This window comes from Martes martes (genome assembly GCF_963455335.1).
Source record: "Martes martes genome assembly, chromosome: 1".
Taxonomy (NCBI): Eukaryota; Metazoa; Chordata; class Mammalia; order Carnivora; family Mustelidae; genus Martes; species Martes martes.
The window spans coordinates 13,244,119-13,271,762 of record NC_137888.1 but is presented as its reverse complement, the minus strand read 5'-3'; the positions used below and the strand labels follow the sequence as shown (position 1 = coordinate 13,271,762).

Genomic DNA, 27,644 nt, shown 5'->3' with positions numbered 1-27,644 from the left:
ATCGGTAACCCGGAATCAGAAACCAGAAGATAGACGGTTTGGGTCATTTACTTCGGAATCCTACTTCCCAGAAGCCACCTACCAAGAAGCATCTGAAAGTTCCCAGCCCTTCCAAGAAGAAATTACAAGATAAGAGACATAACTGGTAATGTGCAGGGGGAGGAGGACAAACTATCCCTATCCCACCGAAAACAGCCGCCCATCAAACACTACCAACATGTTACAATATCCCAATCCTTTCTTGTATGTCCTATCTGGTCACACGCTTTCCCTGCACACTTCTACCCATCTTTGCTATTTTTTTTTTAATTAATTTATTTGACAGACAGATCACAAGTAGGCAGAGAGGCAGGCAGAGAGAGAAGGGAGGAAGCAGGCTCCCTGTTGAGCAGAGAGCCCAATGCGGGGCTCGATCCCAGGACACTAGGATCATGACCTGAGCCGAAGGCAGTGGCTTTAACCCACTGAGCCACCCAGGTGCCCCCCATCTTTGTTATTTTTAAGGAAATGGCATCAACAACTCTAGCGGCTCTTTGAAACTGTTAGGAACGTCACTAAGTTTTTCAGTGAAGCCTTGGGTGATCTAAGACATCAAGACTGTCGAACTTCAGTCTCGATGTTCAACACTCTGATTTTAATACCACAGGGATGTTCCATTTGGGGATACTCCGTTCACATCGTGGGGGAAAGAAAAAAAAATGTGTTCCATTAGAGAAGCAATAAGCAACCATCCCTTTCCCCTAGAAACACAAGGTAAGGTAAGAGAATGGAAAATACTAGATTTCCTTTATATCGTGTGCCTACCAATGAGTCGTCTGTTCGGGGCTCAGAAGATACAATGTAAAACAGAACCCGATCCCATACAAGAATTTTCCTGCAACCACAAGCCGTATTTCCTGAATTACACCTGCAATTCCCATAGTTTTCTGTCTCAAAATGCCTAACTAGTTTATTAAAAAATAAATCATCCACAAGTGTCTCTGCTTCGGCTCGAATTAGTCACGCGATTGAGAAGCACCTCACAACTGATCACGGCACCGCAGTGTTGCCCCACCAGACCAGCTGCAAACCGACGGCCTGAATCCCAACATCACCCACGTGGCAGAGTCAGAGACACCAGGAAAGAGCTCAGATCTCTCAGAACCAGGCAACATTGTCTTCGTTTCTCACACAAGTTTTCCTTGGCTTATTATTAACCCGTTATTTTGAAAAGATTCTGAGCAGTGACTAGCAGTGACAACAAAACCTTTCCCTGCCTACATGCTGATTCGTGGGGCAGGCTCGCAAGGCCATTCCCTCCCTCCTATGTGACAGGGTGGTCACACTGGCCATACGGACCTGGAAATTTTCATTCACTATTTCGGACACGCTGGTGGCCGGGGCAGGGAGAATGATTCAGATAACTGAAATGAACTTAACGTCAATAAACTGGGTCTTGAAAAAGAAATGTTCTTATTTTGCAAAATAAGCCCAGCTTCCCTCTCTGTGCTATCCCCACCAACCCTGTTATTATTATTATTATTATTTTTTTTTTTTTTTTTGAGAGAGAGAGAGCAAGCAGGGAGGGGCAGAGAGAGAGAGAGAGAAAATCTTAAGCGGGCTCCATACCCAATGCAGGGCTCGATCTCACGACACTGAGATCATGACCTGAGCCAAAATCAAGAGTCAGATGCTTAACTGACGAGCCACCCAGACGCCCCAACCCTGTTCTGATACATACCAAAGGCTGCTAATTCTGGCTCCTTTTTCCACTTTCCCAGGGAGGCTGGTGGGTTTGGCCATATCACCGTGGTGTGCAAAAGCAGGTCCCCCATGCTCAGGTCTGCAACCTGAAAAACAGGGACAGGGCAAACCTTACGGGGTGCTGTATAGACAGACGGATTTTCACGTTTTCAAATCTGGCAGGCTGATGTCAATCTTACTTCATGAAAACATTGTCCTTAAAAACATCTGGTCACTTTTTTTCTCCTTTATCCCACATTTGTCCACAAGAATTTCAAGAATAAAATGGCAAAGAGGTAGACAAACTGGGTCTGCCCCCAAATTCACACACAGTAAATCTGCCAAAACTCATCTCCGAAATTGGCATCGGTCTGTGTTCAAATGGAGGCAGTTTCCGAAGGAGAGACGAGCAGCCGTCCATCACTGAGATCCGCCCCAGAAAACTAGGCCTTTCTGCCTGTGAGTTTAAATCCCCTTGGAGCCACAGTTTTTTCCAGGAAGCAGTGGAATCGATTATTTTTTTTCTTCTTCCAGCTCTGTCTAAAGGTTCCGTTTCACTTTTGAGGAGGGAGAGAGAAGCCAGCTAAGGAATTTGGAGTGTGCGCAGCCTGTGCTCTGGGAGCCGCAGAAACCGTGAGGTCCAGTGGCCAGCCCGTCCCCGTGAGTCCTTCTGGAGAGCCATCCAGACACGCCCGCGCAGTAATCCAGTGCCTGTGCCTGCCCATGCCTCCCGTCTGCCTTTTTCACTGGAGTCCAGGGCCCACATGCACGCCCATCCACGTCTCCTCCTCCTCCCCACTCAGCAGCCCACTTGCCGGTGGGAGGATCATCTGGTCTCTGACCTGCTCTCGGTGCAACCACATCAGAGAACAAGGCTCTGTAACCATCAGAGACCGCGGTCCACCCACCGATAAATACAGTGAAGTGGTCGGTAGGCTCTGCAGTCGCAGCAATCAAGCTCAGGGCAGCATTTCAGATATTAAACTTTGATGTTGAGCTTCTAAAAGACACAAGGGTCCGGGTCGTTCTGCTGCGTAAGCCCTGATGGGGTTTCTAGGTACAGCGGGGACCGAGCAGCCCTCTGCCGAACCCAGGGCCCCTTGGCAGTGCCCCTCCTGAGGCACCAAGCCAGACACCATCTGATGCTGGCCATGGGGCTCCAGCAGTACAAAACGCACTGGTGTTGCCATCCCTGTCGTGACTGACGGATCGTTAGGGTAATAATTACTCTATTGCTGACCTGTGTTATTAGTAGGATAGCCAAAGGTTTAAAAAAAAAAAAAGTTCAGCCATCATATCAGTTTGCCTGGACATAGGAAATAACTAGGCAGCCAACCTCCCAGGACAGGATCAGCTAAGGAAACTATAATGTCTCTACCACCCGTGCCCCACGCATCCACACAGGGTGCTTACTATAACACGGAAGTCAGACTCCCTGTACCACCATTCTGGGCCCCAGGCTTAGGAGATAAGTCTTTAAAAGTCATTAAAAGGTCACTAGAGCAGATGGTTGTCCAAACTCTACTTCCTCCTTCCAACAAAAGATTCTGGGTCTGCACCCTCTGCCGTGTGATTTTTCGAGCACCTCCCACTCGACCAGGCAAATCCCTGATGACTCTGGGCTTGGTCACCGTGCCCTGGGCCATGCGCTTGGCATAACCAGCTTCCACCAGCCCTGCTGAGCTCCCCCTTCCAGCTGTGGAAAGGGCATGCCTAAGCCTAGCTGTGTTCACTAGAACACACCTGCGTTTGTTGCAGGGCGTGGGAAGATGCTGAGTTGTTTGTTACATTCTAACAATGGACTGATCCAGTCCCAGCCCACATGGTTTCCCTCAAGTTTCCACATGCAAATGGAAGACGGGGGTCAGGGCCGCCCCTCCAGCCAATAGTGCCTCCTCTTGGCCTTCTACTGACTGTTGAATCTTCGGCCCAAACCGAAGACTTAAGTTCTGCTTAGGGGTCTGGGATGTCCTGCCACACCAGGTCTTTTGAGCCCTCTTTTTTGAGGCCTTTTCTCCTCCTACCTAAGCAAAAGGAATGATCTGTGCAATCCAGTCCAGCTCCCCAGGGTTTGACACAGACTAGGAGGTTGAAGGCCTAGCTTCATCACACAGTGTTTCCTAACCCGCTTTGCTCTCTGTCTGCAGGAAAGATGGCTGAAGACAGGATCAGGTACCCCCGTCCCTGGAACGTTACCGTTTCAATAGTGGCCTACCTTTCCCAAAAGACACTGATAAATGTTCCTATCCGTAACTGTTTACAAACCGTTCATAAATCCATTCTAGGTTTTTACTGGATACTGCCATTAAAAGGGAACTACAATGATCAGGAATCACCTTCGTGAGAATCCGGACACATGACCTGCCTGCCTCCAGGTTTCCATAATTATTCCAGCTTACGCTGCGAGCAGTGTGACAGCATTGTAACTGACGTGCGCACTAAGTCCCTGGAAACCATTCTCCCCCGGGTTTTGTGTTTGTGAAATCAAGACGTTCTATCCTTTCCGGTTGCAAGACCATTCTCAAAGAGGGATTGCGTGGAAACCATGTCCTTCTCCCAGAGAGATCAATCGTCTTTGGCCGTGATACCTCTGCCCTGCCTTGGGGACCCATTTCTTCCTTATTCTTCTTACGGTGTCAAAACACAATCTCCCGTTGCCGTGTTCCGCATCTTTTCTGACCCTTGCTCCTTCTGGGCTCTGGTTGTCAGAATACGGAGACAGGATTGTCCTTTTCTTTAACACTGGTAGGCAGGCAAATGTTCCTCCTTCCATCTTTTGCACATTTCTTTTTACAAAATCTCAGCTCACGGGAGGCTAGTTTGTATAGCACTTGGTCTCTTTGTTCCTTACTGGAAAGATTTCTCGCCTGATGGTCAGAATTTCATTTCCGAGAATGGGCAGTTTCACCAAAGCCATGTCCCTTGTACAGTTTCTGACTTTTGAACCATATTCATCTTTTTTTCTCAATGCTTTGCAATCCACTGTGCACATTATCGTCTTTAGCATAATGGCCCTTTGCTCCCAAGGTCATTCAAATCCAGAAACGAGCTCGGCAGATAATGAACAATACAATGAAATACAATGAAAATGTTCATTTCCAAGACTCAACAAAATTCACTTCTATCAAAAGGAAAAAAACCAAAATATAGGAGGGAGAAGTGTTATGACAAAAAATGTTTGCAGGATTACTCATCGTAGTCAATAAATGAAGCCAAGAGAATTACCCAACGATACGAATTAATCATTGTTCAGCCACACAATGAACTATTACACAATAATTTAAATGATTCTTTTGAATAATTTAAAATAACATTAAAAAAAACAAGGTATACTATAACTTTCAAGCATATGCAGATATATAACTTTTTTAATCAAAATAAACACCCCAACATTAAGAGTGGTAAGGTCTTTGTTTTGAGATGGAGAATGGTTTTTTGGCTTCTTGCCTTTTTCTGTTGTTTTGCCCTTTCATAAGCACACCATGTTCTTCTTCTCACAGAAGTTTTATAAAATGAAAACTCCGTCCAGAGTTCTCCATCCACCTTTCCAGAGTCGCAGCGCCCACCCTTCCTGCCCTCCTTGACTGATGAAAGCATCTGTCAGGTAGACTGAGAGCACGCTTGGGTTCTGCTTGCCACAGCAGCAGAAAAAAATAAATTGTGCGTCCGCAGAGAATGACGCGTCCTCTGGAGGACACCCTCCCAGGCCTGATGGCCCCAGCCCTCCAGGAGGCATCTGGGCGCCTCCAGAAACTCTCTACAAGGTGCAGACGGCGGACATCCAGTCAGATACCAGCCTGACCGACTTCCTCCCACTGGGAGAAACCAGTGTGCCTCCATTCACAAACCCTCGCCATATTTCTTCCCTTCGTGAACATACCTGTGCAGTTCCAACCCTTCCAATAAACCCTTAGGACATCTGCCTGGCTCCCTCCGACCCCATGAGTAAAATAAATTTCTTTTCTTTTTTTTTTTTTTAAAGAATTTATTTATTTATTTGAGAGACAGAGATCACGAGTAAGCAGAGGGGTGGGCAGAGAGAGAGGAGGAAGCAGGCTCCCCGCTGAGCAGAGAGCCCGATGTGGGGCTCGATCCCAGGACCCCGGGATCATGACCCCAGCCGAAGGCAGAGGCTTAACCCACTGAGCCACCCAGGTGCCCCCCTAAAATAAATTTCTTAATATGTGTTTGATTTTATGTCTAGAGGAGATGCCAAGATTTTAGCTGTATCTGAAAATTATCTTGGAGCAGTCTGAAAACTTGTTTTGCTTCCCTGAGGACATAAAAATGAACCTGCATGGGAACCCTGTATACCTTGAAGACGAGGCCATTCTTCTCTCAGCTGGACTAAACAACCAAGCATCCCCCACTCCCTCGCCTTTAACTCTCCCCCTTTACCCCAGCAGGAGTGTTTTCTGCTTGGTCTCCTCCTGGCTTTTCTCCTTTATTTTTTCTTTAAAGGCAGAAAGCAAACCTGAGGAGAATACTCCAGTTGAATGTCCAGAGGCAGTGATGAATGTTATCACGTACTATGCCTTGCCCTCTGATTCATCTCAGTATTATCAGAATTTTTATTCGCTCAGGTCACGATCCCAGGGTCCTGGGAAGTCTTCTCAATGACTCGGGCACTACTCAGGGTTTGCTCTAAGTTTTTCTCAGGTGTATCGTTTCCTGTCACTGTTTCTTCTAAGTAGGTTTTTTAGGTAAGACTTAAAAAAAAAAAAAAAGATTTCTTAAAGTCATTTGAAACTGTCACTCATTCAGCAAATATTGACTGAGCACCTACTCTATGCCAAGCCTTATTCTAATTTCCAGGGATGTAGCTTTGACCTTTTATGGTGCTTACAGAAGCGGCCCCAGCTATGTCTGGAAGTTCGAGCTCACACTTAACAGAACCAGAGGTCCCGAGGGGGAAGCAGTGAGACTTAGAAACACGGTTCCTGTATCAAGAAATAATTCAGCTGAGGAAGAAAATTCAACTGCAGCCTTGGATAAACGACAAAAGTTCCACTAACAGAAACCATAGCTTCATAACCATTTTACTTACAAATAACACCTTCAAAAAAAACCCAACGACAATGAAACCAACCCAGCTTCGTTGCTGGGTGTCCTGAGAAGCGGGCGTCCTTACCTCTTTCTTTTCACCAGTCTGCTCAGCAATGAGCTGGTCGAACACAGCCCCAAATTCTTCATGAATTTTCTGCATTTCATTGATATGACTTGCAACCTTGTTCATGGTCTTGATGGCCACTGGAAGAAAACAGGCAGGAAACGGAAAGGCTATCTCGAGGCTCTCGTTGGAGGTGCGCGCGAGGGGGGCGGACCTCGGGGCCCGGGGCTCACCGTCCAGATGGTAGTGCTCCTCGCTCTCGGCGTCCGTCAGGGCAAAGAGCTCCTTCAGCAGAAGCGGGTACTTGAGGATCCTCTGGATGGGCTTGATGAGGTAAGACTCGAGGGTGGCCGAGTGCTGCTGTTTCGGGTTCTGGGCGTCTAAGAACGCCTTGAAAGCCGGGTCCGTCTTGGCTGGAAGAGAGAAACACAGGCTGTCGGGGCGGAACCCCGAAACGCCCCCCTCCCCACAATCCCCCTCACTTATTCTGAGGCACCCTTCCCCAGGACCGAGTGGAGAGCGGGCTGCAGGGAGACGGAAGGTGCGGGCCCCAGGGAGATGACCGGAAGGGCCTGTCTTATTTATTTGGGGGCAATACAGGGTTTGAGTAAAGGGATCACAAGGTTTGTAAATCCTACACACTTTGGGTTTTCAGGAGCTGCTGTTACGCCTCCTTGGACTAAGAGCGACTTTGTATTCTGATATTTTTTGACATGGGGGGGGGCCTTACAGACTCTGGGACTAATAACCCTCCTCCTAGGGCTACCAATTCCTAGAGGTGGTAAAGGACTGGCCTGGGAGCACACCTTTCATATGCAAACCAACCGATCTGGAGACCCACCCCCCTACCTCCTCTAGTGGGATCTCTCACTCTGGGCCACTGTGCCCTGCCCTACTCAGGGCCAGGTACCAAACCACCTGGGCCAGCCCCGATATCCCAGAGTCCACTGAAATGACCCAATCCTAAATCCGCCCACCCTGCCTTCCTCCTGCCCCCTCCCAGCAACGGCAGTAAAGTCGCCCACGTCTTCCCCTGGCTCCTTCTGCTTCCTGACTGGCCCTGGCACTGCCCCATGGGGCCCCAGGGGGCACGTCATGCCCCTTCCTCTTCCTCGTGGGAGCTGTGAGGAACAAACTATCTTTTCAATGGCCATTGTCTTCGGATCCGTTGGCTTCCCGTATCTGAACCATCAGAAAGCCTGCATTTTAAAACACTCCTTACCCTGGTTTTCTCTGTCTCTTTCAAGCCTTCCATTGCTGGCGGGGCCTCTTTTTTTTGGAGAAAAGACAGGAGGGGAAAAAAAAAAGAAAGCACAAACCAGAAGCAGCATGCTCGGGGCTCTGGAAAGTGGGGCAGGGCTGGCCCTCCCACAGTGAACGCCTTTTCAGATCTGTTCTATGTTAATTCAGGGCTACCCACTCTTAGCATCTGGAGGGCGGGCCCTCCTGCCCAGGACTGCAGAGTTCTCTCCCAGGGAAATGTACACCTGACCTCATATAACTCCGGGAGCCCTTCCCTCACCAGCCCGGTTTTTATGTGGGTCCCAGCTGGGCTGAAAAGCAGCCCTGGGGAGTTGTGGGTCCCCAGATAAGCAGAGAGGTGGCCACCAGTGGGGAATTAGGAAGACAAGGCTAATTAATGCTTTCCAGGTGCAAAGAAATGGTGGAGACGGAAAAGGGAGTAAGCGCAAGAAAGGGGGGGCGGTTTAAGGACAATATATCAAAGTGACCCAACAGTGGGCCTACGTGCTTTCAAAAGCTTCTGATAAAAACGTATTTCCATCTCCGGGGACAAGCAGTGTGAGCAAACACCAGAAGACGGGGTCAAAGGACATCATGAATTGTAAAATGATTATTCTATCTTTAAAACAGCAATCACGGGAAGGTGGCTGCATAAAGACCACCGTCTTTTCATCCCCGTTAAGCCCCATTCAGAGGAACCAGACTCCTGGGGTTCAGCCACCATTTCTCTTCCTTTCAAAGAAGAAATGCATGAAGAGAAAGGACACTGGGAATGAATGGCTTGAGAGTCGGGAAGTGAGGCTCAGCCTGAGCGAAAGCACAGGGACGCCGTAGCTTCTCTGGGACAGCCCGGTGTGTGTCCGCATCTGCCTGGAGCACAGGGATCCGCCCACAGTCCGCAAGCCCAGAAATACGGCCAGGAGCACTGAGGCCACCAACTACATGTCACGCCAGAACTAAAGAGGGGCGGTTCTCAGCTCCTCGTGAGCTAAAGGAGTGTCCCTCCCGTCCAGCTTCGCTGTGAGCCCATTAAGAGTCCGAGTCGGGTACTTTCTGTTTTCAAAGCGTTCTCATCTCCCTCTTGGCACATCTGGCCATTAGAAAAATGTAGGTCATGCCCCGTGTTTTATGGGATCGTTCGGAAAGACACGATAATGTTTTTCAGGTGCAAAAAAACCCCCAATGTTATTGAATTAAGAAAAACCTATAGGGGAAGCCTTTAATCTACTGAGTGATTAAAAAGAACACAAATTGCTCTAAGGACTGTAACGCGTATATAATTTTACAGCAGAGCAAAGTGCTCTGAAGTTGTTACATTAACGATCTCCTACCCATCGGCGTTCAGTTAAAGTTTAAAAAGAAATGCGTGCCCAGAGCAACAGTGCATGTGAATACAGTGCATGTGAAGACACCGTCTGGGCCAGACAACAGGACAAGGAGACTCCCAGGCACCCTTCGGATTTCTGGGCTGGAGGAGATACTGTTGCATGAACTATCTCTGCCATGAAGTATGTCATTATCTGGGGCAGGCTCTTCTGTTATCCAGAGACCCGCATTGTACTAATATTTCCTTAATAGGTTTTAAATTAAGTCAAGCTCATTCTCTCTGGCAGGAAAGCATAACATGTATCAATTATTTGCGTACTCAGGGACTGGATCAGGAGCTGTACATGTGACTGCCACGGGGAAGTATTAAGACTGAGCAGGCTGGCTCAGTGGGTTAAGCCGCTGACTTTGGCTCAGGTCATGATCCCAGGGTCCTGGGATCAAGTTCCACATCGGGCTCTCTGCTTAGTGGGGAGCCTGCTTCTCCCCCTCGCCCTCTCTCTCTGCCTGCCTCTCTGCCTACTTGTGATCTCTGTCTGTCAAATAAATAAATAAAATCTTTAAAAGAACAAAAAAATAAAAAAAAAACAAGCAGGCTGATTTCCAGAGAGTCTCTGCAAACCAACTTTCTACTAGTTATACTGTTCCCCAGAGAAATTGGTTGGGTTTTTTTGTTTGTTTGTTTTTTAATCCATTTACCTATCACCAACATCACATGTGAACTAGGGAAGCAAAACAGCTTCCTGGAGGCTCTCAGAATGATCCATCATCTCCCAGAACACTGAGGGAAAGGACCCTGCCAATTTAAAACCCTACTCTGTTCTATGCAAAACAGAACTGCAGGTCGAGGGCCGGGGGAATGGTTAATATCACACAGCTAGCAACAAAAGTAGGTGAGGAAAAGGGGTGCCTGGGGGGCTCAGTCAGTTAAGCAGCTGCCTTCAGCTCAGGTCATGATCCCAGCATCCTGGGATCGGCCCATGTCAGGCTCCCTGTTCAGGGGGAGCCTGCTTCTCCCTCTCCTGCTCCCCCTGCTTGAACTCTCTCTTGGTCTCTCTATCAAATAAATAAAATCTTAAAAAAAAAAAAAAAAAAGGTGCGGGAAAGATGGAATGCCACCAAAACATATATGAAGTGTGCAAAGTTACAAGGAAATGAGTGAAAATTAGGAATAAAGCAGGGAATTTCTAAAGCCCACCCACCCCCGTTTTTGCATTATTGCAAAACGACCCCTTAATTCTGGCCCCAGATAGCTTAGTCAAAACTTGGGTTACAAGGAAACTGACAAGGGGTGCCGGGGTGGCTCTTGCACTCAGGTCATGACCCAGGGGTCCTGGGATGGAGTCCTGCACTGGGCTCCCTGCTCAGGGGGGAATCTGTTTCTCCCTCTCCCTCTGCTCCTCTTTTAAAATCTTTTTAAATCTTTTAAAAATTAATTAGTTAGTTAATTAATTATTGACAAGACGGCTAGTTCAAGACGTCAGGGTGCCCATCTGGCCCAGTCAGTAGAGTGTGCAACTCCTGATCTCAGAGGTTGTGAGTCTGAGCCCCATGACGGACACAGAGTTTACTTAAAAAAAAAAAAAAAAAAAAAAGAGAGACAGTCGTGCATTTCACTTCTCAGTACCCTTATTTGAGGAACTATCTGGCACAACTCCTGGATCTCTGTCCAAACGCCCCTGGCGCTGCCAGCCATAGCAGTGTGAATTACACCAGATACGCCCACCAGCCACGCAGTCCTCGCCCGCCTACCTTTCACCAGGACCTTGGGGACCTTCGTATGGCTGGCGCAGAAGGCACTATAGAGCTTGAAGCGGTCAGCATAATACAGAAAGGATCCCCCCAGAGAGAACAGCACTTTCTGGATTTAACGAGAAAAACCGCAGTTAGTTCACGTTCATCCTCATCTGGAAATATCAGCAGGACACGGGGGGCTCACATGTGCCTGACCCTCCCCACAAATCAGCACCATTCACACCTGTCACAGCCTCACTCTGCTCACCAATGGCCTGAAACTGCTCTAGGGAAAGGGTGAGGGCTGACGTGTTCGCGCTCCGTGCCGGAGCTGGCCTTCTCGCTAATTACACTGGAGATGTCACTGCTTTTCCAGCCTTGGGTCTTTAAATGCCCCAGCTGAGATGTATGAATGTTAATGAGAAAATATCAATGGCATTTTGGAAAAAGGCAGAATGCTCCTGCAATCTCTCATTAGCTCCTGCTGGGAGGTCCAAGTGACACACCAAGGAGAGACAGGAAATGCATACGCCCCCAAATTAGAAGACACTCGTCCCTGGTCACTAACTCTGCCCTCTCCAACACGGCTCCGTGTCCTAGCATGGAGTAGGTGAGAATGGGAGAAACACGCCTGACTCTGGGAGTGAGTCAGGTATCCTATCCCAGCCCACACCCTCTGCCTCAAAAGGATCTATTAGAATTTTATGTGCCTTGGGACACCTGGGCTGACTCTTGATTTTGGCTCAGGTCATGATCTCAGGCTCCTGGGATCCCGCTCTGTGTCAGGCTCCCCACTCAGTGCAAAGTCAGCCTGAGATTCTCTTTCCCTCTCCCTCTGCTCCTGTTTGCACTTGCTCTCTCTCTCTCTCCAAAAAAAAATAAATAAAAATAAATAAATAAATCAGTCAATCTTAAAAAAAAAAACCCAGAATTTAAAAAAATTTAAAAACATAAAAAACCTAGAATTTAATATGCCTAAGGATGCTCTGTATCCTACACATTTATATATACATATGTATATACATATATACATACATATGCCCAAATATATATATACAAGTCTCAGAAAAATATCCTTTATGTTTCACACTGATCTAGTCTTGTTCAGAGAGAGAGCACATGACTGATTAGAATTAAAAGTGAAATCCCAAGAAAAAAGTTTTGGATTTCAATGTGCAATTTTTCTAACAAACAATGCACAGAATTCTGATAGACTATCTACTAAAACAAAAAGTTTATTTGGAACCACCCAGAAAGGGTAACAAGAGACCTACATTAGTTTCTTACACGTTCTACGTCTCCTCCTCTCCCTTTCAAGCCCCACCCCCCTCCCAACCTCACCACCCTGGCTGAGAGGGTCCCAGCAGGGACAGTCTGACTCTGCTGGGGCAGTGATGCCTCGAACAGACTCAATAATTCAACAAGAAAAGATGAGGAAGAAAAAGCTCTAACCTTAACGCCTCACATTAACCATATTAGGTCATTTGTTTAACTTCCTACTTACCTAGGACTTAACCATACAGGCAGCCACAGATAAACATAATTAAGGTATTCATTTATTCTTCTGGCCTTAAAAAATGCTCTCAGGACACAAAGTGTGCACAGGTATGAGGAGTTTATACACAAAGACTGTATTTCCAGAGAATGTCACAAACACTCTCCCTGGCTGACGGACAATGTAAGTTTCCAAGGGAGTATTTTATCAAAACTTGACGTCAGAACTAATTCTTTTTTTCTAATACTGCCTGAGGACTAGTGTTCTAAGCAATGTAGTTTCATTATTTTTAAAAAATATTTTTATTTATTTGTCAGAGAGAAGAAGAGAGACAGAGACAGGGAGAGGGAGAAGCAGACTCCCCACTGAGCAGGGAGCCTGGTGCGGGGCTCGATCCCAGGACCCTAGAAACATGACTTGAGCCAAAGGCAGATGCTTAACTGACTGAGCCACCCAGGCATCCCACAGTTTGAATATTTTAATGAGTTTTTATATTTTTGGCCAAATATAAAATCAGGATTTAAACTAAGTAGGATGGTGCAACCAGCAGCCATAGTTTTCAGAGTAGACGCAGACAATTCCAGAAGCCAACTCAGATGTGCTAGAAACAAGCCCCTGGGCCATGACGATACTTGTCTTGCCTTACGGACAGAAGGGAGACTATTAGGTATTGCCATAAACCAGGACAGTGAAGGTCAGCGAAGAGAGTCCCACTCGAGTGGAATTTAGAACTGCGACCATTTAGAAAGAGCTCACTGAGAGAATCCATGTACCAGTCCCTCCCCGAACAACTCTGCTCATAATGCAGCCATGTCCACATCAAGTTCTGTCTCCCTAACTCTCCTCAAGGGATTAACCAGAACTAAACCCAAACAACCAGCCCCGCAGCAGGAGACTCCTAAGTGAATATAATCAACGTTAGATGTCTCAGAGTACAACCAAGTGTCGCAGGATGCCTGGGTAGCTCAGCTGATGATCTCAAGGTCCTGGGATCGAGCCCCAAATGAGGCTCCCTGCTCAGCGGGGAGCCTGCTTCTCCCTCTGCCTCTGCCTCTCCTCCTGCTCATCCTCTTTCTCAAATAAATAAAATCTTCAAAGAAACAAACAAACATTTCAAGGACTATCTGGAATGTATCCATTTTTATTATGACCCTCACTAAGCAACTTTCTAATTAACAAATTACCGACCCTTGTCACAATTTCTAACTGTCCTAATGAATGTACTCATTTAGAAAAATATATTATCATTATAAACAGAAACTAACCAACCAAACTGTATTTCAAATGGAACGATTAACACCTTTAATATGAAGAGGAGAGAAGACGCACTCATCCAAGTAGCACTTGAACACCCAGGAAATGAAATGTATGCAGTAATTAGGATTAAAGAAGTATTAAGTGGGGCGCCTGGATGGCTCAGTGGGTTAAGGCCTCTGCCTTCAGCTCAGGGTCATGATTCCAGGGTCCTGGGATCGAGCCCCACATCGGGCTCTCTGCTCCGAGGGGAGCCTGCTTCCTCCTCTCTCTCTCTGCCTGCCTCTCTGCCTGCTTGTGATCTCTGTCAAACAAATAAATAAAATCTTTTTTAAAAAAGGGGGGTACTATGCCCGCAACTAAACTCTTCAATGGTTCGAGGAAAAAAATTATATTACACACACACACACACCGGAGACAGGAAAATAAAGAAGTAAATGTGGTCCAATATTCATGTTTGGGAAATCTGGGTGAAGGATATCCAGAAATTCTTCGGACTATATTTGCAACCTTTCCCTAAGTCTCAAATTATCTCCAAATAAAAATATCTAAGTGTGTATATATATGTATATATATATATATATATATATTCTTATGCTAAGTGTCTGCACGTGGGTGTGTGTACTGAATAGCTTCTTTGCAGAGAGGCAGAGACACACAAAAGCATATCGAGAGCAGCCTTCAGCCCAGTCCCTAAACGTGTGTGCTAACCGCACCCAGCCGGATTTCGGCAAGCTCTAGGAGAGGTCGAAGTCTACGAAGTCTATGGGGGTCCCACGTATACAGACAACTGAACCTGAGTCCAACACCATTGCAAAATTAATACAGTGGATGAGGACAGAAGGATAGTCATTTCGACAAAAAGCACAAGAAAAATCAGACATCCATATGGAAAAAAGAGGACTCTGATTCCAACATCGCACCCTAACGAATTTAATTCACAACTAATCACAGGCCGAAATGCACATGCCCAACCTGCAAAGCTTCTGGGAGAAAAAAGGAGGAACTCCTTAGGACCCAGGTTCAGGCAAAAATTTCACAGACATGGCGCCAAAAGTATGACTCAAAAAAGAAAAAGAGTCGAAAAACTGGACTTCATCGAAATCTGAAGTTTCGGATCTTTGAGAGACGCAGTACCACAAGAAGATAATTCCAAATCCTGGTTCTGGTAAAGGAGTTATATTCAGAACATAGAAAGAACTCGCAAGACTCATAGTAAGAAAACAGTCAACCAACAGAGTCAATGGGCAAATGATCTGAACGCTTCACCAAAGAGGGTGTATTAAAGGCAAATTAGCACGTTAGAAGATGCTCATCGTCGTGTCCTAGAGGAAATTAAAATGAAAGCTACGATGAGGTGCCCAATCTTCCCAGTGGAATGACTAAAATTATAAAAAGGGACCATGACCTCAGGAGGGTGAGACAGAACCGTTGGTGGGAATGCGCACTGGTATAATCACGTGCTCCAACTGTCCCACTCCCAGATACTTGGCCAAAGGAAAGCAGATATCCATTAACATTTATACACAAATCTGCACAGAAGCTTCACTTGTAATTGCCCCAAAAAGGAAACAACCCAAATGCCCAGGAAAGGTGAAAGGGCCAAAGCGTTCTCCCTCTGTGACACCACGGAGCCATATATGCAGCCACGTGGATGGAATGTGGCCCGACTCCACCAAGTAAAGGATGCCACGTTAAAAAAAAAAAAGAGTATACGTTGCCTGATTGCACTCGCAGAGAATTCCAGAATGCAAACTACTCTAATCTGTGGTAACAAAGAGCTCCTGACATCTGAGTTAATCTGATTTTTTGTTTTTTTTTTTTTGTTTTTTTTTAACTATACGAGAAGCCACCGCCACTGTGTGTGGGTCGATGAGCTCTGTCGGTTGGAGGCGCACCACAGGAAGTATCTGTGATAAAGGAGAGCCAGCCAAGGAGGGGGAAGTAAGCTCTAAGCCTCTTCACTGAGGTACCAGCCATAAATCCTCATTAGTGCTCTGAGGACACTGTGTGCTGGAAGACTGTCTCCCTCCTGGATCATGATATGCATTTCCATTAGGCAAAGTTTTCCAGAACATGATAAATTAACTTGTTTACCGGGAAACCGAGGGTGCTAGTCTCATCTGCTAATAGCAAGAATTAAAGGGCTGCACGTCAACCGAACAAAAGGTCAAGGTTGGTCTACCTTCCAGAGTAGAAGCCAGCAGGGGCATCAGTTTCCTGCAAGTTCCAGTGTCACCTTAGCCAGACAAGGTTCCCATCTCAGAATCCCCTCAGGAACAGACCCCACAGGAGGTCCAATGAAGACCCAACACCACGAGCACAAGAACGTACCAGAGGGAGCCTCTGCCCCCCGCGATGTGTTCTCCGAGGTTCCACTTGACCTACAGAATAATCCACCCATGACGGGAGGAGGCAGCCTGACATCCATTGGAGGACTTACCTTGAACTGATCGACTTTCTCAAGCTTTTCCAAATCGGGTACCAGCCTCACTCCATCTTCTAGAGTTTTCAGAAATTCTACTTGAAACTCTACCATTTCGGTTAGATTTCCAAAGAGCACATCAAGCTGGAAAATGAAGAAGAATTTAGGCTACCCCCTATTTCACTGGTGTTCAGAAACCCTTATCTGCTTCTGATGTCAACGTTTCTCTATCACTATGTCTCAGTTAAGATCATGAGCGCACGGGGTGGGGGCAGGGCAGGGGGTGGTGACGCTCCTTACTCTCAGGGTACAAGCCAAGAGCGTAACTCGCAACCCTCTGATCTAGTTATTACAACTGAGCGAATTCCCAGTGTTTTCAGTCCTGCACGTGTGCCTCATTCCTTCCTCTTCACCAAGTCAAGCTGCAGCACGACACACAAAGTTAAGACAATTTCCACCATACCTCATCTTGGGTGAGGAAAGTTTCTTTTTGAAGAGGTTTTAGGTATCTCTCCATGAGACAGTTTAAGTCCTACGGGTCAAAAGGATATCTCATTAGCATCTCTAAAAGACTAGCAGGAAACTAAAGGGTTAAAAAAAAACAGACTATGTCCCAAATGCTAACATTACAGTCATGAGGTCCTTCAGTTCCCTTAAAGCAGGAGTGAGCCAACCTTTTTGGGAACAATTTTTGACTCTGCAGGCCACGTGGCCCCTGTCACAACTGCGTTACTCTGCTGCTGTAACAGGGAGAACTGCTTCCTGTTACAGGACAGACAACACATAAATGAATGCACGTGGCTGTGTTCCAATAAAACTTTATTTGTCAAAACAGGCCGGACGCTGGATTTGGCCTTAGGGCCAGAATTTGCTGACCCCTGAGTTCAAGACTAAAATAGATCATTAAAAAGAGATCACACTGTTGTGACCTATAACTAAATTATATAGTTACGGGAATAGATAATTATCACAGTCCTAGGAATGTATTACAATGTATGCATTATAATGTATGTAGAAAGCATGTGTTATTAGTTATATGTATCATATAGACATTACAAATTACACAGGAATAACTTACGTAGTGATAGGAATACAACTAAATACCTGAACACAAGGGAGAATTAAAAGAAAACGGATACCCTTCTGCCTAGACTCAACTTAGATACCGAAAATAATACCTTTAAATCTTTCAAAACCTAAATTCAATTGTAGTATTAGCTCAACAACAGATTTAGAAAGGTCAGAGGCTCACGGAATATTCACCATCATCTCCCTTCCCCGTCGATCAATTATAAATGTCAAGGAATTGCTCTAAGAATTGATGTGCTTCCTTACGACGTGGGAGATCCGAATGTTCAGAAGAAATGCCAGATTCCCCAGGAGCCCAAACACAGCGTAACCCACAACGCCCCTCCTTCGAAATGAGGCACGAGGGCAGACCCTGCGGGGAGGGAGGGTAGACCAGCGAGACGTACTTTCACGTAGGTGCGCTCCGTCTCTAGGAGCTCGCAGATCACTTTGCGCAGCTTGTCGGCGTCCGTGAGCTGCCTCATGGTGGCCAGCTGAGGCCCGGTGGCTTCCTGGGGAGACGGGCTGGGGTCAGAGGGGTTCATCTCATGCAGACTGCGGCAGAACGCGGCCACCTGTTCCGTGCTCTTCGGAGCACAGTTTAAAAGGCAAGGCAGATGAAGTTACCTCTCACGAGAGAGACCTGGCTGACATCTGTTCCACCTAAAGGTGTCCTTCTGGTTAATGAGCCGCCACACGTGAATCACATCGCGCCTTCCCTCAGACGGCTCCACACGTAGGAGAGCTCGCTGAACGCTCAAAACACCCATAAGGACAATTGCTGACATATTCTGAGTGCTCACCACATGCCAGCCACTTGTCTGATGTATTTAATCCTCCCACACGGTAAGTAAAGGCTCTTAGCATTCCTGCGAAACAGCTGAGACAGAGGAGGCCCAGAGAGGTTAAGCAACTCATCTGAGATTGCACAGCTCTTGCGGAGCTCGAAACTGCCAGAGCTGGGATTTGAACCAGGCAGTGTGGACCAAAGCCTGTGTTCATAAATACCCTGCAAGAAGCTTACAATAAGGAGATGGAGATACCGAAAAATTAAATGCATTTCACCCCAAATACAAGGCTAATTATCACAGCCCCCACTTAAGTAAACTATACTTACTTTACAATGGTGGAAAATTATTTTAGAAGCTAAGAGTCTTTCTGGCTTTGTTAAAAACTGGCCCGAAGGCAACTTTCTAGATAACGGTAGCCCGATATATTTTAAGAAGGGAAAAAAAAAAAACCCAAAACCCAGTTTCTGTCTCTCCAGCTTCTCTAAGCAGAAAGATACCTCCTGTCTCTGGAAATAAAAGCTGCAGGGCCCTGAACAAGGCTTCAGTTGGGGAGCTCGGCCTCCACCGATTTTCTGTCCAGGATGACTCAGGTAGAAGTTTCGGGTTCTAGGATTCTAAAATTGCCACTTTCCCAGTTATGCAAAAGAGTTCTCCAAAGCACGGTGGCAGGCGGGCTGCTGAAAACCCCGAGGAATTAGGCCTGGAGCCCGAGTCCCCGAGCTGCATATAGCCAACACCTGGCAGGCATCCCAGCGCGCCCTCCAGATCAGCCCAGCCAGGACCTCCAGGAGGGGACGGGCCCGCGAACTGCTTAAAGCTCTGGCTGGGATGCCTGCAGAGGCCATTTTATGGCACAAAGTCGAGTTTATTACTCTTTGCCCAAATGTACCACCCTACAAATGCTCGCTGGAGAGCTCCCTGAAGGCAGGCTGCCTGCCCAACCTCCTCTCCCTCACTTCCACCATCTAACCCATCCCCCCCCCCGCCACAGCATTCCCAGCAAACACGGCTGCGAAGAATTATTTCTTCTCTCACCCGCCTCCCTGGGAAGAACATGCAAACATCCTCCCCAAAGCAGCAGTTGCTACCCAGAGCTGAAAGTCAAGGCTGGCATTAGGCAGAGCAGAGGGGCTAAAACCAAGGGTACTCCGTGGGGGGCAATCCCTTAATCACAGAGGAAAAAGGGCAGCCAACGTTAACATGCCTTCCCCTCCGTGGCACATCTCAAAGAGAACGGAGCCTGGAACCAAGGCAGTACAAGGACTTGGGAAATCAGAACCTAACAAGGACGCATTCACAACAATGCCATGACAGCAAGGAGGAGAGCCAGGACCCAAATCCACATAATGGTTCTTTCTTTCTTTTTTTTAAATTAAAGATTTTATTTATTTATTTATTTGACAGAGAGAGATCACAAGTAGACAGAGAGTCAGGCAGAGAGAGAGGGGGAAGCAGGCTCCCCGCTGAGCAGAGAGCCCGATGCGGGGCTCCATCCCAGGACCCCGAGATCATGACCAGAGCTGAAGGCAGAGGCTTTACCCACTGAGCCACTCAGGAATAACCCAGGAATAACTACCCAATGGTTATTTCTTTGTCTTTTTTTTTTTTTTAAGATTTATTTATTTCTTGTGGGGAGGGGCAGAGGAAGACGGTGGGAGAGTCTCATGCAGCATGGAGTCCGATGCGGGGCTCAATCCCCGGACCCCGAGATCACGACCCAGGCTGAAACCAAGAGGCGGATTCTCAACCAACCGTTCCGCCCAGGCGCGCCTGTTTCAGTTCTCTTACAAGGACCATAGCTTCTGCGTTGCTAGCACTAACCCTAGTCTATGCGCCAGAGGGTTTTAGTCACCTCTCAGGTGCACTGATCACTGTTGTCCATGGAGTCAGTGGTCCAGACATCCCCACACAGAATTCTCCCTCCGGTGGCTAACGAAAACACTCACCAAAATGGCCTGAATTGCATTATGATACGTGAATTCTATCTTAATAAGGCTGCTAAAAAAGAATTTCATCAAAGCTTGTTGCTGTAGAAATCAACCAGTTGTATTTAGTTATGTTAGTATTCTACTAGCTTGTCACTCTTAAACATACGGTGGAACGTGGCTCTGTCTTACAAATTCCACAGGCACGGAAGACCCGTGACCTGTTGTAACAAAAATGCTCACACATCTTTTAAATGATCCAGTGATAACCACAATAAGTCACTGCATTATAACATAGACACGATGATGGTGGGAGGGGAGCGCGGTACCCCTCACCAGAACGAAAATCCCGTGGACAGCTGATGAGAATGACTGACAACTGACAGCCCTGGCCCCCAGCTTTGTCCAGCTGGCCTTTATGGCTCCAATTCCACATCCTGCGGAGGAACGTAACACAACAAACATCTAACTGGCACCTTCAGTTACACAATGCTTTTCTCATCATCTGTATACGCAGATGAACATCAACGCTACTCCTCATGATAAGTAAATCCGCCACTTCATTCCCATTGGAGACACGATACGCCTTTCTACGATGTTATCATTTCGACCAGTTGCCTTGGGAAATCTAATGTCCTCACAGAGTACACAGAGGGTCCCCCATACTTTGAGGATGGGCCAAAGTTACAACCTGGGGACTCGTGCACATAGTAAAGGCAGGAAATTCCAGAAGATGCTTCTCTTTGCGCTCCTAATTCTCATCACACTGACCTGCTGCCATCCTCACCTGTATCTGTGTTTAACAGTGGGAGGTATGGCATGGATGTTCTAGGTTTTCATTCCCTCTGTTTCACCATCAGTGCTCTGAGGTTTCCATGTGTAAGAGCGTGAGTAGAGTTTCTGACTTTGTGTGAAGTTCACCACTTCTAAGGCCTGGCGTCGTTATGTTCATTAAGCAGGCCCAAGGGGATAGCTAGAGGTCGGTGGGATGTAGGCTAGGGCTTTTGTCTCTAAACCTAAAGCCACATCCTACCTGACCTCATTCCCAAACATCCAGCCTGCTCATCATTCTTCGTCTCTGAGCCAAGTTCTGGAGTGTAGGAAAAGCAACCTATAACTGAGCATCCCAGGGACACCCTCAAATTTCCTGAAATCCCCTTCTGAGAGTTCAAAGCCTTAGCCATCCTTTCCTTATTAGACACAACCCTAAACGCAGGATAAAGTTAGCCAGGGGCTCTCTTACATGGAGATGAGGCAAAGCCATCTCAACACGGGCAACCCTGTCCTCCAAGGTATTAAACTTGCCAAGGAACAGGCACAGAATCTCAACAGGGACATAATTTCTTCACTCTCGATTACATGTTATTTAAATAAAGAATAAAAGAATTCTAAGCTACAATGCATATTGTCACAGCAGGTTTTGCAAGGCTCTTAATGAAATTTTTACTTGGAAGCCATTAAAATGATGTCATCAAGTTTGAGAATTCTGTCTTACTAAACTATTACCCCAAAAAACATCCCTAGAAGGAAGTCTGAAATGCAGGAAGAAAGGGTGGAGAAAGTATGAAATGCGGGGCCTCTTCTAAAATAGCACCAATGCAGAGATTTTACCTGTTGTGGCCCCACCTTCTAAGTCCCAACTGGCCCTATATACTGTGGCCCGACTTTCTTGCATCAAGACCCTCGGAGACCTTCTCTGGGTAGCCTGGCCATGATGTAGGGCGTACGAGGGGTGCAGGGCTCCCCTCGCTCAGTGGCAGAGCGTCCTGCGCCGTCCTCTTTATTCTCCACCGAGCTCTGCAGCCAGAGATGCCTAGAAAGGTGGCTGCCGTGGGAGGTGCTCCACACACTCCTCAAAGCCAAGTTTCCTGGAACTGGGACCGACCGCGAAATGCTGCTGAGAAGGAGGAGACGGTCAAGGCTTCTGCGATGGGAGAAGTGCAAACCTCTCGCCACGGGAGGACAGCCATCGGTCACCCTGGAAACAGAAAAGCACTTTCGGGCCTTTGAGGGCTGCCGGTTTAAAACCGTTCGAGGTAGTGGGGCCCTTCCACTGTCAGACCTAAGAATGATCCCACCAACGTGCAGAGCAGAGTACACGATTCCAGGAGGAAATGGGCCACTTTACTGAGGCCAGCGTGAAGCTCCGTGTTTATAATATCGCTTTCTTCCTGTGGAAGATGAAAAGAAAGTACAAAAAGAAGGGGGGGAGGCTTTTAAGGACACACTATTGACTCAAGCTACCCAGCTGTTTAAAGGTTTCCTGTTATGCAACCACTAAAGGCAATTTCTATCCCGAGATGAGTTCAGAGTTCTAAAACTGTCCTTTAAGTCTGACCGATTTAACACATCCCACAGATTTAAAAGGGGCCAGAGTGGCCTCAATTCTTAAAACCTTTACTTAAGCTTTTTGGGAGCCAAACACCAAAGTCATGTTTTCTATTAATTTCAGAGGCCACTGCCTACAATGGTAGTCCCTATCATTTTCCATCCCCTTCTCTGTCTCCTTTGGAACAGACGTTGAAGAAGAAACATCCAAGAAGGACGAAGGCTTAGTTGGATCCATCAGGTGTACTCACTGCCGAATTTCAAGCTTCATTATGACACAAAATCGAATGGTGGACAGACTCCAATATTAATACCGAACCACTAAAAAGTTTCATTGGGTTTGGTTGAATTATTCCTTTTCATTAACCCACCAGATTTTCTGACCAGGGACTCAGCATTTACTCTAGGGACTGACATGTACAATCCAAGTCAGTGGACGTTAAACCATGAACACAACCCCTGAGCCAACACTTCTAACCCCATCTCCTTCTCAAGTAAGCAGAAATAAAGTCAGAAACACTTAAAACTTTCTAGGAGGCCAAGGTGAACATCCTTCTTCCAGAAATGCCTGATGACCATTCAGGCGACCCAGGCTGGGGCAGGGATCGGGAGATCTGCCACACACATCATACAAACACACTCGAAATCTCAACCACCAAAAGAAAGGAGAAGAATTCCTCAGTTTCAGAAATACATCATCCATCTTTATGCCATTTAAGAATGAACAAAGAGACAAACGTGAAGGTTCTAGGCAAATTCGACTTCACACCAACGACCGGTGCCCACCCCTCCCCCGTGCTAAACTATCTATCCTTTATCAACAAGGGGATCCGGAAGGTAAAAGGAAGCAATCAGGGGGAAGCGGGACACGCATAATCACCCTGCTCTGGACTGGAAAGCAATTCAGCTGGAAAGTCATCACACACACAAGGTCAGCAACACAGAATTCAAACGTGCTCACCAGATGAAGGGTCTGATACACAGAGTCACCGGACTTGTCATTGTTTTCGATCCTGGGCTTGCGCTTTATTTTCCACAGGGCAGACATCGTCAGGAATATATTCTCATGGTAATTCTACCACCTGACGTGTTCCGCACAGAAGCAGAAGTTTCTTAAAATACCCCGAGAGCGCCAAACGCCTTCCAGTCCCCAAGGGAGCATCCTCTCGTACAGAGAGCCCGTGCCGGCTCCTGCCGCATCTCAACAGGGACAGGACAGCGGCCCCGCAGAGCACCCCCCACCCCCGCCCGCCCGCCCTCCCTCCCTCCCGGCAGTGGCCTCTGGGATGGTGTCAAAGGCTAACTCATGGACAAGAATTCATGCTTTGATGTCACCGGGCTCAACAACAAAAGTTCCAGAAAGGGAGAACCAAAAGAGACCAGAACACAAAGCAGAAAAAGCCTGCCCAGGATGGGAGCGTCTCTGCTCTGCGGACCGAGATCAGCTGATTGGCCAGCGTCATTCCACTGCACAGGGATACTAACCCCCGCCGGCTCCGACAACTTGGAAGACACTCCTCGCTGAGTCGGGAGCAGGCACTAAGAAAAATAACATAACATAACATAACATCAAATCAAAACACGCTTTATTTTTTTTGAACAGTTTATGTTTTCACATTTTCTGCGAATGCTTTGTTACTAAAAGCAGACATTTCTGAGACAATCCCAATTGGGATGAAAAAGAAAAAAAAGATGGCTTTCTGAATGGAAATGTTCTGAAAATTATTCTAATACATTTGCTAAGTGGAAAACAAAATCACAGCTGCCAGGGGGCTTGGAATGCAGAACAGGACAGCCGGGAGCTCATTAGCATTCACTTCCAGAGACAAGAGTTTTCAATTAGAAGCGGAGAAACAAGTGACCAGAGTGGAGGAGGCCCCTTGGAGGCTGTCACCCACGGTCACAAGAGGAAGGAGGTGGCTCACAAAGAGAAAGACTGCTAGACTGCCCCTGCAGGGTGGGAGCCCCACCCCCACCTCCACCCCCACCCCACAGATGGCACTTTCCGGGGCCACCAGTGCTCTCTCAGCAAGCCTGCAATCACCTACTTGCAGAACCCCAAAAGGCTGGGAGAAGCAAAAGCTGTTATTTAAAAAAAAAAAAAAAAAGTCAAAAAACACATAATGCTCCAACCTGCATTCTCTTAATTCTGCCCATTACTTCATAAAGCAACTCATTTAGGAAGAAGAGCAAAAATATTAAACAAACAAAAAAATCAACAGGCCTCCCAGATGCAGCAGGGATTAAAAAAAAAAAAAAAGGATTGCTTATTTCATTTCACTCCTTGATCGGTCTGCTTTATTTACTTTTACTATTTATTTACTTTTACGCGCATTCAAAGTAAGGCTAAATCATCCTTCCTTGGCTATAGGCAGCTCGTGACTTAAAAATTAATGTGCAGTTTGTTCTCAAGAAAAAGGACTGATCTAGGAGATGTGTCCAAAAATATGTAATCTTGGGGCGCCTGGGTGGTTCAGTGGGTTAAAGCCTCTGCCTCTGCTCAGGTCATGATCCCAGGGTCCTGGGATTGAGCCCCACATCACAGCATCATCATGCTCTCTGCTCAGCAGGGAGCCTGCTTCCCTTCCTCTCTCTCTGCCTGCCTCTCTGCCTACCTGTGATCTCTGTCAAATAAATAAATAAAATCTTAAAAAAATATATTTAATCTTGATCAAGAAATTCAAGATATGTGCTCGCTCTTACTTTAAATCATAAAAGAAATACACCCAGAAGGGTTATGCATTAAGAAAATATGTAAGTGGTTCATGAGTACATGTCTAATTGACTGACATAGTGTACTAATTGATTCTTCGTTTTCCCGAAACCAGGTATTTAACACCAGACTTTAACCAATCTGGTCAGAAGGTTAGTTTTAGTAGTAACAACATGAGGCCTGGTTTTGCCATCTCCAAGCTGTGTGACTTTCACTGAGTTGCTAACCTCTCTGTTCCAATGTCATTACCTATGAAATAGAGGGAATAATAGTATTTCTCTCTGAGAAGTATTGTGAGGATGAGATAAGTTAATATGAATAGTGCCCAATATATACAAGATACTAAGTAAGTGTTAGCTCTCATTTACTATTAAGAATACACAGTGGTGTGGGGTGGGGGGTAGGGGCGTGGTGCCTGGGTGGCTCAGTCCATTAAGCACCTTCCTTTAGCTCAGGTCATGATCCCAGGGTCCTGGAAACAGGGAGTCTGCTTCCCCCTCTCCCTCTGCCTCTGCCCCTCCCCGCCAGCTGTGTGCTCTCTTTCTTTCTCTCTCAAATAAATACAATCTTAAAAAAAAAAAAAAAATACACAGTAGGACCCAGACTCCAAGAACTATTTGCTCAATTTAAGTTTTTTGCTTCCAAATATCCAAAGTGAGACATTAACTCATTGAAGGACAATTTAGTTAACTAACTTGGGCTGCATGACAAAGCAGTTCAAATAAAGAAGATAAAATGTGAGTCGAATCAAAACTAGGGCTTATTTTTGGGTACAGAATCAGTGCTCCCCAACCTAGTGAAAACAAATACGAACTGATGGTTTTAGCACAGGTCACTGTACTAGCTTTAAAAGTACTGATATCAGGACACCTGGGTGGCTCAGTGGGTTAAGCCGGCACCTTCGGCTCAGGTCATGATCCCAGGGTCCTGGAATCGAGTCCCACATCGGGCTCCTTGCTCAGCAGGGAGCCTGCTTCTCTCTCTCCCTCTGCCTGCCTCTCTGCCTGCCTGTGCTCGCTCGCTCTCTCTCTCTCTGACAAATAAATAAATAAATAACATCTTAAAAAAAAAAAAAAAAGTACTGATCATAACCCAAACTTGTCAATGACAATTTTGAAGACATTCTGTTTTGTGAGAGCCGCCATGCATTTCCACAGTGAAATCCAGGGACGCGGTGTTCTGTTCCTGCATCTGACCCTGTCTGCTCCAGATGTGTTTCTCTGGAGAAAGAACCCCAAAGCCAGAAAGGTATCCAAGGGCAGTTCAACAAAACTCTGGGGCCGCCTCCTTCCTCTCTGCTGCCAGACCGAATATTATAGAGGACCCTGTTTAGGACCTCATGACTCACAAAATTTCAAATGAAAACAATCTCAAAATCCACAAGGAATGAGAACACTGGCCTATTACAGTGAGGTAAAAATGACCCAACTTAAAAAGTATTCAGAAATAAAGGTTTTAGGTATAGGAAAAATAGCTGTACTCCTAAATTAAATTAGAAACTGAGAATTAACATTTTTAAGTTCAATAACAAAATGACTTAATAAATACCCTTCCAAGTATCTTACCTCAGTTTGGAAATACTGAATTTCTCTGGAGGGGGCCTGTCCCTCCCCCAAGTGTCTAAGAGTAAAGTAAGGGCCACACACCTAAAAGGTAAGTTTAAGCAAGTTTCTGCTTGTCTCTTTTGGCTTTAAATGAAATGTGTACATTTCCATTCATCTGTGTTTTAATTAACAACCAACAATATAAAAGCCTTTTATAATTATCAAAATTACTCTCAAATATTAAATTTTATACTGTGCTCAACTTAGGACACAGAGAAGGGTGATCCTATCTATGATGATCAAAGAAACACACCTGGGGTAAACGTGATGCTGAAGATAGTCAAGCGTAGGCGCGCACACACAGAAATGCAGGTTTTTAAAATAATGGTTCATATTTGAATAGCACATTTCCATGACCAACATGCTCTCCTAAGTCATGTTATTTGACACCCCCGCCCACCCCATCATCCAATCACTGGGCAAAGGCAAGAATCACCCTGACACTGCAAAAGGGAAAACAAAGGTATAATTTAAAGTTACACGATTTGATCAGAGAAAGTGGTAAATGTCAAACCAAAGAAAGGTGGGTAGAGGGTTCCACATACATATGTCAGCAACGCTGGGAAAGGTGAATAAATACAGAAACGGAATCACGAATCACGCGGGGTCCCTGGGTGGCTCAGCTGGTTAAGCGGCTGCCTTCGGCTCGGGTCATGATCCCAGGGTCCTGGGATGGAGCCACACCGGGCTCCCTACTCAGCAGGGAGCCTGCTTCTCCCTCTGCCCCTCCCCCCCTGCTCATGCTCTCTCTCTCTCTCTCATAAATAAATAAAATCTTAAAAAAAAAAGAAAAAAAGGAAACAGAATCACGTACAAGTACTTTTGCCGGGGAAGGGTCTCTGCATGGAGGTAACACCAAGTTTTTAAACTGTTGTACTTTGGAGAGTGTGCTGAGAACAGGCTACGG

General features: G+C 46.4%; 1 protein-coding gene across 1 annotated transcript in view; it reads right to left on the bottom strand.

The window, feature by feature from the left end:
- TIAM1 (TIAM Rac1 associated GEF 1) overlaps window positions 1-27,644 on the bottom strand; it is a 383,928-nt gene that overhangs the window by 14,499 nt on the left and 341,785 nt on the right. Inside the window, exons 17-23 of the mRNA XM_080799863.1 lie at window positions 17,784-17,963; window positions 16,772-16,840; window positions 16,327-16,452; window positions 11,153-11,261; window positions 7,066-7,245; window positions 6,854-6,972; window positions 1,721-1,829 (exon numbers count right to left, since the gene is read on the bottom strand). Of these exons, the coding sequence (XP_080655989.1) occupies window positions 1,721-1,829; window positions 6,854-6,972; window positions 7,066-7,245; window positions 11,153-11,261; window positions 16,327-16,452; window positions 16,772-16,840; window positions 17,784-17,963 (892 nt within the window). The remainder of the gene's footprint in view (window positions 1-1,720; window positions 1,830-6,853; window positions 6,973-7,065; window positions 7,246-11,152; window positions 11,262-16,326; window positions 16,453-16,771; window positions 16,841-17,783; window positions 17,964-27,644) is intronic.